General features: G+C 38.9%; 1 protein-coding gene across 4 annotated transcripts in view; it reads right to left on the bottom strand.

Moving 5' to 3' along the window:
• Positions 1 to 355: 355 nt before the first annotated feature.
• Positions 356 to 13,406, bottom strand: part of TMPRSS11E (transmembrane serine protease 11E) — a 63,458-nt gene continuing 50,407 nt past the window's right edge. For 3 of the 4 annotated variants that reach the window (XM_015815157.1, XM_015815158.1, XM_015815159.2), the window contains 7 exons: positions 9,461 to 9,528; positions 6,803 to 6,966; positions 5,845 to 5,883; positions 4,503 to 4,674; positions 3,733 to 3,998; positions 1,403 to 1,545; positions 356 to 685 (listed from right to left, as the gene is read on the bottom strand). In XM_015815157.1, the coding sequence (XP_015670643.1) occupies positions 524 to 685; positions 1,403 to 1,545; positions 3,733 to 3,998; positions 4,503 to 4,674; positions 5,845 to 5,883; positions 6,803 to 6,966; positions 9,461 to 9,528 (1,014 nt within the window). In that variant the 3' untranslated portion in view covers positions 356 to 523. The remainder of the gene's footprint in view (positions 686 to 1,402; positions 1,546 to 3,732; positions 3,999 to 4,502; positions 4,675 to 5,844; positions 5,884 to 6,802; positions 6,967 to 9,460; positions 9,529 to 13,406) is intronic. The other variant, XM_015815160.1, reaches the window with a different exon arrangement.

The raw sequence follows: 13,406 nt of genomic DNA, 5'->3' as shown, positions 1-13,406 counted from the left end.
ATAGCAGGACTGATACAAACTAACTGATCCTTACTTCAATACTTTCTCAATCTGCATGGCATGTCTCTTTCTAGACTGCATGAATTAAGGAGGACTATGGAGGATCCCTCGCCTAAGAATTCTCTCCATTTTTGCAATTATGTATTTGAATACTCCAATCCCTGAAAGGGATGATGCAGCAATTCTCCTTGAATAATACCATGCACTCAAAACAAAACAAAAGATTGGCCAAATTATCAAAGCTTTTGGGAGAGCTGAACATTCAATGCAATCAAGCAGTGCAAACAATGCAGCATTTTAAGGATGGGAATCATAAAGAACTACAAACAAAATTATTTTGTTGAACAGTATTTATAATATAATATAAGAAGACATGGACATGAAATAACATGAAAAGAATAGTGTTGATGTCTCCAGCAGAAAAACAAATCCCTACTCAACAGAATTTACCAGATCAGTATGATTGTTTATAAGAAAAATATCTTGGATCTCATACATTAATATAAAGTTACTTGTCATTATTTCAGATTCCTGTATGGAAAGCAATCCAATCTCGATAGTAAGTAACTCGTGTATAGACTCCAGGTTTATTTGGCTTAGCACATTCATCTCCCCAGCTTACTATGCCAACAAGATACCATATTCCTCTTGAATCAGATGTAACCAATGGTCCACCAGAGTCACCCTAAAAGGGATGGAAGATTGCTTTAGAAAGACCAGGAGAAAAATCTCTAACTTATGTAATCATATGATAGAGCTGTTTTATCAAAGATGATACCATCTAAAATGATTTCCCTTGACATAAAATCTTCTTAGAAGGAGATATAATGGGGTCATCTCCCTCCCACCTCACAAGCCTTTATAGCTAGACTTGCTGGCCAACAAATTAATATAGAAATGGAATAGAATAAATAAAACAATAAAAATAAAAACCACATATTTCTCACCCTTACCCACAGCTTCCCCATTCCTCTCCCCAGATGCACCATCATAACCTTGGAACTGCAGAAAAAATGAGCTTCCACATTTTACATCTTCTGGTTCACCTCTTTTTTTTAAAGATTTTTAAAATTCTGTCTTTTTTAATGAATAACTCAAGGTAGCTAACATTTATAATACTTCCTTGTTCTATTTTCTCCTGTGAAGAAGATTGGGCTAGGATTACCCAAATTATCCAGATGGCTTTCATGCCTAAGGCAGGACTAGAACTCATAGTTTCCTAGTTTATTGGTCAGTCCTTAAATACTACACCAAACTTGTTCTTTTTCATCTAAATCTCTGTTACTTAGTTGTAGAGGTGGTGGTGTATCAATAAGTGGGTTTTGCTCCAGTACAAAAATACTATCAAATCACAATATATGCAGGAGCCTTTTGCTGACTTCTAAGTTATTATTACACCTACCTGACAAGCATCGCTTCCTCCTTCCAGGTATCCAGCACAGAGCATTCCAGGTGAAATGGCTCCATTATACACTTCTCTTCTGTTGCAAATTTCATTACCTATAATTTTCACTTCTGTTTGACGAAGTTCACCAACACTGGGACCTGGTTTTCAAATAATAATGGGGTATTTTATCCATGAAAATTCATGAAATAACAAAATTGCCTCACACTACTTAAGAAAAGCAAACATATAAGAAATGTATATAGTTTGCAGAACATATATTTAAATGCAGTTGTCAGGAAATTTCCCTCCAAAAAAGAATCTAAATAGAAACCTTTGGAAACACCTGCTTAGACTGAGACTCCTCGGTAGCTCAGAACTTTCCTGTAAACTCTCAGGTCTACAGCTATCCTGCTTTAAGGCTAGGTAAATGGGAAATTTGTTCATTCAGATTAGAACAAACAAAAATAAATTATTTGCATATTTCTGAGAACTTTCTAATGCAATTGAATATGACTGTTAGGAAATATTGTTATTTCTAGTGACCTCTGAATAAGGAAGATTTTTGGAATGAGCTAAATTGAAAGGAATATAGTAATTGTGGTGGCTATTCCTTAATCTGTGATTTTCCAATATATCTGTCCATCTATCCCAACATTTGAAACATTTCTGCAGCTTTTGCAATTCTATATTTAGTTTTCTTACAGGTGAACATGCATGTGAATACATATATTCTGCCTAAAAGAAGGCAAACAGCCTATCTAGTTGGCAACACATCAGTCAAAAGGCTTAATTGCATATTGTCAAAAAGTTCCAACTCTGTTATTCTGTGGTTTTAACTAACACTGTCAGGTAGCTCTTAAACAGGTCCAGAATATCAGAATGAAACATAAAATTCCACAATTGAACATTTATATATTTATTTATCTTGCCTATTTTTTACAAACAATTCAAGGTAGCAAACATGCAATACACCTTCCTCACCCTATTTTCCCTACAACACCTCTGTGAGGTAAATTGGGCTGAGAGAGCACAACTGGTCCAAAGTCACCCAGCTGGCTTTCATTGCTAAGAAGGACTTGAACTCATGGTGTCCTGCTTTCTAGTCTGGTGCCTTAACACTAGGCCAAATTGCCATGCTGTTGAGTATTTCTCTGAGAAACCGTATTCAAAGAGTAGTCCTCAATGGCACTTCATCCACATGGAGAGAAGTAAGCAGTGGGTTACTACAAGGTTCCATCTAAGGCCCAGTACTCTTCGATATCTTCATAAATAACTTAGATGAGGGAATTGAAGGGGAACTCATCAAATTTGCAGATGACACCAAACTGACAAATTTGCAGACTGACAAGAGTAGCCAACACCCCAGAAGGCAAACTCAGGATCCAAGAAGATCTTGACAAACTTAAACAATGGGTCCTATCCAACAAAATGAGTTTCAGTGTGGAGAAAAGCAAAGTCTTTCATCTAGGTAGGAAAAACTAAAGGTACAAATAGAGATTGGGTGAGACCTGGCTTAAAAGCAGCAACTGTGAGAGGGACCTTGGAGTCCTAGTGGACAATCATTTGACTATGAATCAGCAGTGTACAGCAGCAACCAAAAAGCTAATACAATTCTGGGTTGTATAAACAGAGGCATAGAATCAAGATCACACGAAGTATTATTACTGCTTTATAAAACCCTAGTAAGACCACACATGGAATAGTGTAGCCAGTTTTGGTCACCATATCACAAAAAAAGAGTTGAGAGTTTGGAAAAAATTCGGAGAAGAGCAACTAAGATGGTCAAAGGCCTGGACACTAAAACATACAAAGAACGGCTGCAGGATTTGTGTTTGGCTAGTCTAAAGAAAAGAAGAAATAGGGAAGACATGATAGCAGTATTCCAGTATCTGAGGGGCTGCCACAAGGAAGAGGGGTCATGTTGTTCACCAAACCACCAAAGGGAAGGACGAGAAACAATGGTTGGAAACTGACCAAAGAGAGTAGCAATCTGGAATTAAGGAGAAACTTCCTGACAGTGAGGACAATCAACCAGTGGAACAGCTTGCCTCCAGAAATTGTGGGCGCTCCATCACTGGAGATTTTAAAGAAGAGGCTAGACAATCACCTGTCTGAGATGGTATAAGTTCTCCTGCTTGAGCAGGGGGTTGGACTAGAAGACCTCCAAAGTTCCTTCCAGCTCTATTCTATTCTCCCTGAAATCTTTATGAATATATCTGGTTGGGAAATGAGATAAGCCCTCTTAATAGTGTAATTTGGTGTCTCTATAATCTGCTGTGGTTAGCAAATGATCAAATAATGATTATTCACACAAGCTAACTAGTCCCAAAGAGGGAGCTACTAACCGTCATCTCTAAGAGCACCAAATCCTGTAACAGCACAAGTGGTATTCTCTGGAAAAATATATGAAGCTTCTGGAAGACAAACACGATGTACAGCAGTTGTAAATTCCACTGGGGGTGAAATCTGTACAACAGCAATATCAAATTCATGATTCATGACATTATTGGCATAATGATCATGAATGATGATCTGGCGAAGATTCCTTCTCATTGTTGGAGGTCTTAGACGAGCCCCAAAACTACTTGTCCAACTTCTGACATCTCGGACACTGAAAGACATTAGAGAGTACAGATTATACAATAAGAACTCTATTTGCATTTCCATTTATTGTAAACAAAACGTCACAATGGTTCCTTGTTAACTGTTTTCCAGTTTTTCTTGCACTCACTACCATCAGACTTCAAGATTAGAAATAAATTCAGTTTGTAAAATGGAGTGTTTAGGAATAACAGCAGCTGTGAGCAGAGATAGAGAGTTAAACACCACTCTCCCTTCTACAATTTTAGTTTTGAACATATGAGACAAACTGTATTAGTGGTAACATCTGTGCATAAATGAATTGGGAAAATTTTATTGCTTAAATATGTTGATTCAGGTGTAGTCTTAGAGCAGGGGTGTCAAACTCGCAACATCGTGTGATGTGTCGTGATGTATCGCAACTTTTTTTCCATTGCCAGCAATGGGGTGGGCACAGTTTCGCCATGACACATCCAGCCCATGGGCCAGCAGTTTGACATCCCTGTCTTAGAGGTATAGGGAAAGATTTACTCACCCTCTAAAACAATGAGCAGCAGTCACAAGCCAATTATTGCTGATCAGCGTTGCTCCACAACGGTGAATGCCATTCAGCTGGAGACTAGCTTGCCAGGGCCATTCCCCTTCCCCTGCAATAGTTCCTCCATAGATTCTCTCCACAGATCTGTCCAGTCGTGTCCCACAACCTACTCCCAGCCCCCCAAAAAGAATGTTCATTTCATTTCTTTCCAGAGAACAGAACACTTTATTAAAGTGGGTCTGGGGGTTTGCTAGAAGTATAAAAATCATAATTTATTAGAACATAATTTCTAATTTTAAAAAATAAACAAAGTACTCTTCTTTGGAAATATGGAGAATGGGCTAATTTTGTTCATGTTTGCCTGGAAGACATTCTCATTAAAGATGGTGGAATGTATTAAACAGCCATAATCATTCATTCACTGAACATTAAGGGAACAGGCAAGGGGGTATCAAAACATAATTGTTTCTATTAATGTGCTGTCTTGATATTGCTTTTTTCTTGCCCTAAATTATTTATTCACAGCAAAACAAGAAAATAATTGCACAATCCCTTTTGAATACAGGTAGTATGACTGTAATTGGGATAGAATGTCTGTTGCTAGGCGAGCTGGTTATTAAGTGAGTTGCACCCAAATTTATCATCTTTTAGTCTTGTTTCTTAAATGAATCACTCCAGTTGTTAAATGACTCACATAGCTGTTAAATGAATCCAGCTCACCCCATAGATTTTGCCTGTCAATGGTATTCATGTGACCACAGAATGCTACAACTGTAAAATGCTAGAACTGTCTTCTTGGAACACCCTCACTCACCACCAAATAAATACAGAATTGCATTTCTGGATTCAAGAAAGAAAATAGATATGTTTTGCTGGTTGCTGAGGTTAGCTCAGAAATATCATTTTTTTTCCTTTAGGGAAAAATGCTATGTAAAGGTTCAATTTTGTACAAATAATATACCATTCTTAAGAAACAGTTCATGGGTGATCTGAGTTACAATATTACAATTAAGTGAATTTAAAATTTATTTTCATGATTCCAGTATCTTCTTTGTCTTCATAATGTTATTTAGTGGAAGTGATTATCAAATGTGATAATCAGAATGAAAAAAAAACAGATCTGTTATGACTGGGCATACTAGTAGATAAAAAAAGTTTGAGAATGATGATGCTAAGGCAGCATTCCTCAATAGGGAGTCTTATCTTATACAGTAGATGTGTCCAGTTTCCCCAGTTATAAAGTTAAAAACATCTGGAGAACAGCATCCAGAGGAAAATGAGGCTAAACACAGCAATTTTTAACAAATCTGTTTTCAAACAGAGTTGTTCTGATACTTACAACTGTTGAGAAGATTTGTACCATTTTCTTCATTTATCTCTGAAAAGAAAGATAAAGAAACAAATATTAATTTTGCAGTAGCAATCTCTTCATCCATGCTTCATCCTAAAGTACATGATTCAGTAATCACTAGTAATTTGGGAATATTGGCAAAGGATTTTTTCAAACCAGTATCTCCCTTCCAGTAAGGCTGAATATCCAGCATTTTAAATAAGAGAAGGTGAAAATTTTGCTTAAGTTTTTTTTTGCTTAGGACAAAACAAAATACCTTTGTAAATGCAATACAAATGGTCTTACAACCATATTAGCCTTAGGAAATCTGAAGACTGCAAGGCCACGTTTCTAAACTCTTCCTCCTGATTAAATGTCTTTAATTGTCTTTTTCCTGAACTACTTTTACATAACTTAAAGCATTTAAATTTGCATCTTTCTACTATTACAATAATCAGAAAGAAAATAAGATATCTATTTGTTCTCTATATAGGTTCTTACAAAAGCTGTCAGAAAATCCCTTATAACCCATTTAGTGTGTTATCATCATGAACTAACCAACCAGCTGACGTTCCTATTTATTGTACTATATAAGGGTGACTAGTTCATAAAAATAATCAAATAACATAAAGATTACTGGCTTTGGCTCAATGAAATTTTCTCAATGTTTTTTGGCAAAATGCTCTGTTAATTCCTAATAATTATTCTTTAAATATTAAACAAATAAGCAAATTGAAAGCCACGGAACAATTATTAATAGAAATTGGCTGGAAATATGAAAGCTGTAAGTATTTTATTCCCCATAGGAAAAAAAAAGTGCAAATACTACACAAATATCTTAAGCAAGAATAGGAAATGGGTAACACAGTTTTGATTAAGTCAACAAATATATTTCAGGTGACAGTGAAGGCAAAGTAAACAGTTTAAAAAATTGATCATCATTACAAAGGACATCTGTAACACTTGCCTGAGAGCTTATAAGAAGAAAGATCAATACTTAAGGGCCATGTTGATGCTTTCAGCTTTTTCAGCAAAATATGATAAATGTTTGTCCAGAGTATCTCTTTATTATCTGTGGCAATGAACTTAAATATCAGCACCACATCTGCCAGGACACCATCATTCCCTGGGCTGCAAAAGAATAATACAGGCAGCTGACCAAACAAGCCAGAATATTTTCTATACTCTGCAGGGTTATTTTTTTCATATATATTCACTCAAGGCTTTGGGGCAAGTAAGACAGAAAAATTAAAATACTGCATCGGTCCATAAAGGAACACCAAGTACAAGCACCAGAAGATTTGCTGCTCAACTCATTGCGTCTTAGAAATGGATGGGACTGGGCAGGCACTAGAAATGTTTTGACATAAATTTGGATGATACCATCAAAAATAGCTAAGATTTGGGACTAGAAAATATAGAGATCTTCTAGTGTCACAAACTTTTCCCCTGTTTTAGCTCTTTTTCCCCTTTTCTTTTCATGTGCCCATCTTGCAATTAAGTTTTATTCACTGGCTGTTGTTTGTCCCACAATTCCCAGAAATAGTATTGTGCTAAAAAAATGTGGGGGCAGGGTACAGAAGCAAGATAATGCCATTCATCTGCCTAAATAAGTAAGTAAATAAATAAGAGCACACTGCAGATTTGCCAGAGTATACAGAATGCTAATCTGCCAAAATAATCTTTCAATAAATGAGGTGTTTTGAGACAGTCCTAAAAGAATGCTAAATTATTATATGCTCAGTTTAAAGCCAAAATCTTATGGATTAAGAGAAACAAAACTATAATTTCCAGGCATGGACAATGATGTCAACTTTATATTTCTGAAAATTTATGAGTATTCTCCAGCAGAAAAGGAACAGTTTTAACAGTGATCCATATTCCCTGTGGTTATGCTCTTTGGCTAGACAGACAATTTAAGTGAGCCTTTTACAAATGGTTCTAGATCTCATCACTGCAGTTGATTCACTCCAGCCGACACACCTTGGCTCTCTTATCCTGGTTGACTCACCATAGCCATCTAGCTGTGGAACAAGTTGCTGCTGCCAACTCACTGTACAACAACACGCTGCAGGACAACTCGCTGTGACCAACTTGCTGTGAGACAATTCAACAGAGGATAACTCAAGAGAGGAACAAGTGAATTTGCAGCAACTCATGTCTTGCTTTAGATTTGGATCTTCTCAATTTAAAAGTCCTTGAGACTGAATGCAGTTCACTTGTCCCTCTCTTGAGTTATCCCATGTTGAATTGTCCCGGTGAGTTGACCATGGTGAGTTGTCCCAGGACAAGTTAGCCCAAGGCAAGTTGGCCACAATGAGTTGTCCTGCAGCAAGTTGACCATGGCAAGATATCTGGGGAGAGTTGGCTGGAGCGAGTCAGCCATGGCAAGTTGTCCCATTCTTTGTACAAATGGTTCAAATAATAAATCAAATTTCAGTATCTATTTCTTGCTTTGGAAATTAGATTTCACACTATGAGGATCTTTTTTGTTTGCTTGCTTCAGTTTCACTTTAATAAATCTAATCACATGTTTATATGTGTTTGAACATACTGTGCATTGTGAATGTATTAGCCCCATTAGTTAGATCCAGTTGGGCCGGATAATATCACACCACATTGCACAGAAGCCTACCCTTGCCACTCACTGGAATATAGTGAACTTTTAATATGATTTTAGACTCAACAAATATATCTGGAGGGATGTATTTGTCCTAATTCAGGATCTATTCAACTATTAAAAGAAGGCATACTAAAAAAAAAGATTTTATATGGTCATTGCATAGTAAGAAAGGGCTCCTGCTTTGAGGATAGGAAAGCAAATTGCAAATCTGTAGTTTAACATACATAGGACTTCTGTGGGAAGAACTTCAAGAACCTTCCTAAAATGTTCTCCAATCTATAGCAGTTAGAGAATTAAGCCTAATTACATCCATCACTTTGTTTATTATTATGGAACGTTTTCAGTCCATGGATTCTTCAGCAAAAACTGTGCACTGTACAATAGTTATCTGAGTCCTAGTATTTGTCCACTTGCTGGTCTTGCCTTGAAATTTCCCCCAAATGTTTATATGTTTAGATGTTTCAGGATGAAAAGGTAGAATTTAGTCCTGACCCTCCCAATTCATCAGTTACCAAAAAAGTGAGAGACAAATTCAATTAACGTAATTCAAATATAACAGTTATGGAGGTTTAATTATGTTAAAATTGTCCCAAACATTTTTGAAATATTCATCTGCTAGTTTTATGGTTGTGAGCCAGATGATATTGATTCCATGAATAAAAGCTTATCAAAAGACAGGAATATAAAAGGTATTTGGCAGTAGTTACATCAAAGGACATGTCAGTTAGTTGGGTTATTTTCAGCTTCCATTCTAAATTGTGACAAAAAAAGATTAGTGTATTCTAACATGCCTCTAGCTCTTAGGTGTTAGCCTACAACTGGCATAATTATACTAGTTTTGAATGCTGATTAATGAGAGTAAGAACTGAGAAACACCATTTGGGGGAAGTAACCCAGATCTATTTTTTAATGCTATCTTGGCCATTTGATTTATAAATTCATTCTCATGTCATTGTTAGCAATTAATTCATCTGTTCCTGAGTGGAATGTTCATCTACATACCTTAGCCTGACAACACGTGAATTAATGAGCCTTTTTTCTAAGGGGCTAGCTTGAAATGCTTGTTTAATCTGTTGAAAGGAACGAAAAGTTATGTTTGATATAGAAAATTTATTAAACAGAGTAGGAATGCAGCAGTGTCACTAGGTCTATGTCTCAAAGTCTGCAAGATGATGGACACAATATCCCAATCATAGCCATACTTGTTTTGTACATGCTAAGAACACTGGTGGGATTCAAATATGTGAACAACCGGTTCTCTGTGTGGATGCCACTTCCGGAAGTCATTGTGGGCCTGGGCAACAAAAAATTAGCTACCGGTTCTGCCAAAGTGGTGCAAACTGGCTGAATCCCACCACTGGCTAAGAATCACATGCATTGGGAAAGGGGTGGGCTTCTAAAGTAACATAGTCCATCATCTTTGCAGATTTTGACTACTCTTTTTCATGGACATTCATGTAGCAATGAAAAAAAACAATACAGTATGAATCAATTAAAACAATCTGGCAAGGCTTTAAAGAACAAACTTGGCCATTCTTTGTTTACCATCTGAGTTGATATTTATAAATAACTTGGATGAGAGGTTTGAAATTTGATGATAAAAATGCCACTGATACAAAGTTAGGAGGAATAACAAACATTTTAGAAGATGGTATCAGGATTCAGGAACAAACTGGGACAATGGATAAAAACCAGCAAATGTAGCTTAACAGGAATATTTTGTTTATTTATTCAACTTACATGCTGCCTAGAGTCACGTGGAGGTGACTTTAAGCAGCTTAAGTCTTAGATTTGTATAAGAAAAATCAAATGCCCAAGTACAGGATGGAAAAGCATGTTGGGAGCAATATAGCTGAAAAAAATCTAAGTGCCTTGATAGTTCACACACTGAATATGAGCCAGTACTGTAAAGCAGATGGCAAAAAAACAAATGATCAATCAGAGTGCTTCAACAAAAATATAGTGTCAAGAGAAGTCTTATTTCACTCTATGCAGAATTTGGCAGACCACAACTAGAATATTACACCCAGTTCCAGGCAACACATTTTAAAAAGAACACAGAGAATTTGGAGATATTTGGAGAAAGGGTGATTTAGCATTGGAATAGACTGCCTTAGAAAGTGGTCAACTTTTTCACTAGATGGTCATCTGTCAACAATACTGTAGTGGAGAATTCCTACACTAAGCAGGGATTACTTGATCTCTAAGGTCTCTTCCATTCTTTCTATTCTACTATTTTATTATTCTAGTTATGGTTGGTTGGATAATAGAGGAGGAAACCTCACAAATTTATCATTCCCCAAAGAGAATTTCTTTCTAAAAATATATATCTGGATCTGCAATAAAGAAATAAAAATTAAAATAAATCAAACATGCACACAAAAGATAAGCCTTCTTAAAAAGTCCTTTAAAATCCTCCCACAAATGGAAGTTATTAAATTGCAGTATTAGATGATCTAACCAGAATGAAATTGAGTTGTAAAAAAAGTTACACATCTATTTAACAAACTAGTCTTTATTGACCATTTGAATGGGAGTTTCCTCTAAGCTAGCCACCAGCTTATATTTGAAATAGGTGTGACAAAACTGTGCAACTTTATAACAAACCCTGGTGCAATCTCTGCCCAGTTGTTTTACCAAAGGATTGGCATGTTGAGCTAATTTAAGTATCTCACCCAATACTATGACTTGTTCTAAGTGTTAACTTTTAATTGAATGCCTTCTTGTTAAAGCTGTGTTAACTTTGGGCCAATCTAGTTTAATGCCATATTTTGTTACTGTTAAGTCCGGAGAATAATGGCGTTTGAGACGAAGCATTTCTAACAAGTCTTTATTCTTTGCTTCCAATCTACGAACGACCTGAGCAGAGGCACGCAGGCCTCTATTTATACCTTCTGATCCCCGGGCAAATCCAACCAATCACAAGGCAGTCTTTTCCCGCCTTGCGCATGCGCGCAAGGCCGGCGCCACTCAGTCTGGTCCCGGGCAGCTTTTGCAAATGCCCGGGACTCTTGCAACGTCCCGAGCCTGCTTCTGCAGGCTCAGGACACAACACCCCTCCCCCCTAGATGAAATAATACGGCGCCCACATGGACGCCATCATAGTGATGGTTATATAATTAAATATTGAGTTAAGTCACACGGTGTGTGTAAGATGTGGGACTGTTCCGTCGTACAGAGACCCAATAGCCCCAACATCGTTTACGTAGAGTCAACCAGCCAGAACCTCTAGTTCAGTTATTGCAATTGACATGCTCACCTTACGTAATCTGCAAGGTATTTGGGAGGACCTTTGACCCTGAGCGACCTTCTCGGACCTGGGGAACCTGTAGTGTTTTCCCCGTTGCTTCCCACACTAGGTGAATTGCCCTGTGGTTGTCTTGTGACTTCTGTTTGACTTTCCTGCCCGTCTCCTAGGCTTGAGAAGTCAGAACTCTGTTGATTGCTACACCTGGTTGACCTACCGCCTATGGAGTTTTCCTACCCCTCTGAACTCATCTCCGTGTTTTCTGATGGAGTATGGTTTTCCTGGCTCCTTCCTGTAGTGTTAGGGACTAGGGATGCCTCCCTGTTAGCCCTTATGCGTGGGGACATCCTTCTATGAGCCATTTCAGCAAAGGACGTGTTTCCCCTCTGTTTTGCCTGCTCTCTTGCATGTTGTGAGTTGTGAGTATGCTCCCAGTTATTCTCCGTGTCTGGAGTATTGTTTGTGAGGTGTGGATAATTAGTATACCTCCGGTGGGACTCCCAGGCTCGAGTGTGTGTGGGGGTGTCTGTGTGCCCCCGTCCCCATGAATTGCTACCTGAATCTCCTGTGGAACCTGGGTGTTGAGAGCCCGTGTCGTTCCCCACAACCATTGTTGGCAGCAGATTCTGATTCTCAGAATGCATTCCCCATTCCTCCTCCCCCCCCAGAGGAGACTGAGGAGGAACCCCAGGTGAGTCCCGCCTCACACGTAGTTGATCAATGTGGCGGCGAAGAACGTGGCCGTCTTCCAGGGACACCTCGTAGGACAGAGTCCCCAAGACCTTGCAGACCACAGCTGGGACCCAGAGGTGTCCAGGCCCGTAGTTCCTGGCCCAGACAGGATCGCCTTCACACAGAACCCGTGGTGGGTGTGGCTGAGACACCTGTGAAGCTACACACTCCAGATGCAGCCTGTCCAATTTAGTCACGAGCCGACGACCCCAGCGGAGTTCGGCCGGGCACTTACCCGTGGCAGTGCACGGAGTAGTACGATGGGCTAGAAGAAAGTCAGCCAACCTGTGATGCCAATTGCTGTAAGTCAGCTTCTTGAGGGCGTCCTTGGCGACGTGGACCATCCGTTCAGCCAGACCGTTGGTGGAAGGATGGAAAGGAGCCGAAGCAGCATGGCGGATCATGTTGGCCTGTAGGAATCCCTGAAACTCAGTAGAAGTAAATTGAGGACCGTTATCTGACACCAGAACATCTGGCAACCCATGTGCAGCAAAAATGTTTCTCAACACTTGAATAGTTTTGGCAGCTGTGGTAGAAGACACAGGCACGACCTCCAGCCATTTGGAATGGCTATCAACAATAACCAGGAAGAATTGTCCCTGAAAGGGCCCAGCATAATCTACATGTATTCTAGACCATGGAGTGTGTGTTTCCTCCCACCTGTGTACAGGGGCCTGGGGCATTTCACGCCTGGACTGCTGGCATGTATGACACCCATGTACCTGGGCCTCGATAGCCCGATCAATGCCAGGCCACCACAGATGGCTGCACGCAAGCGCCTTCATCCTGACGATTCCAGGGTGGCCCTCATGTAATGAATTCAAGATTCTAGCCCTCAAGGAGGCCGGGATCACAACTCTCGATCCCCAGAGGAGGCAGCCATTGAAAGTGGACAACTCGTGCCTCTTGACCCAAAAACGTTGAAAATCCTCCGCAGGGCACCTGTCAGGCCAACCTGACAGCACCCAT

This window comes from Protobothrops mucrosquamatus, unplaced genomic scaffold (assembly GCF_001527695.2).
Source record: "Protobothrops mucrosquamatus isolate PMUCROS unplaced genomic scaffold, P.Mucros_1.0 scaffold320, whole genome shotgun sequence".
NCBI classification, from domain to species: domain Eukaryota; kingdom Metazoa; phylum Chordata; class Lepidosauria; order Squamata; family Viperidae; genus Protobothrops; species Protobothrops mucrosquamatus.
This window is presented reverse-complemented; position numbering and strand designations above follow the sequence as displayed.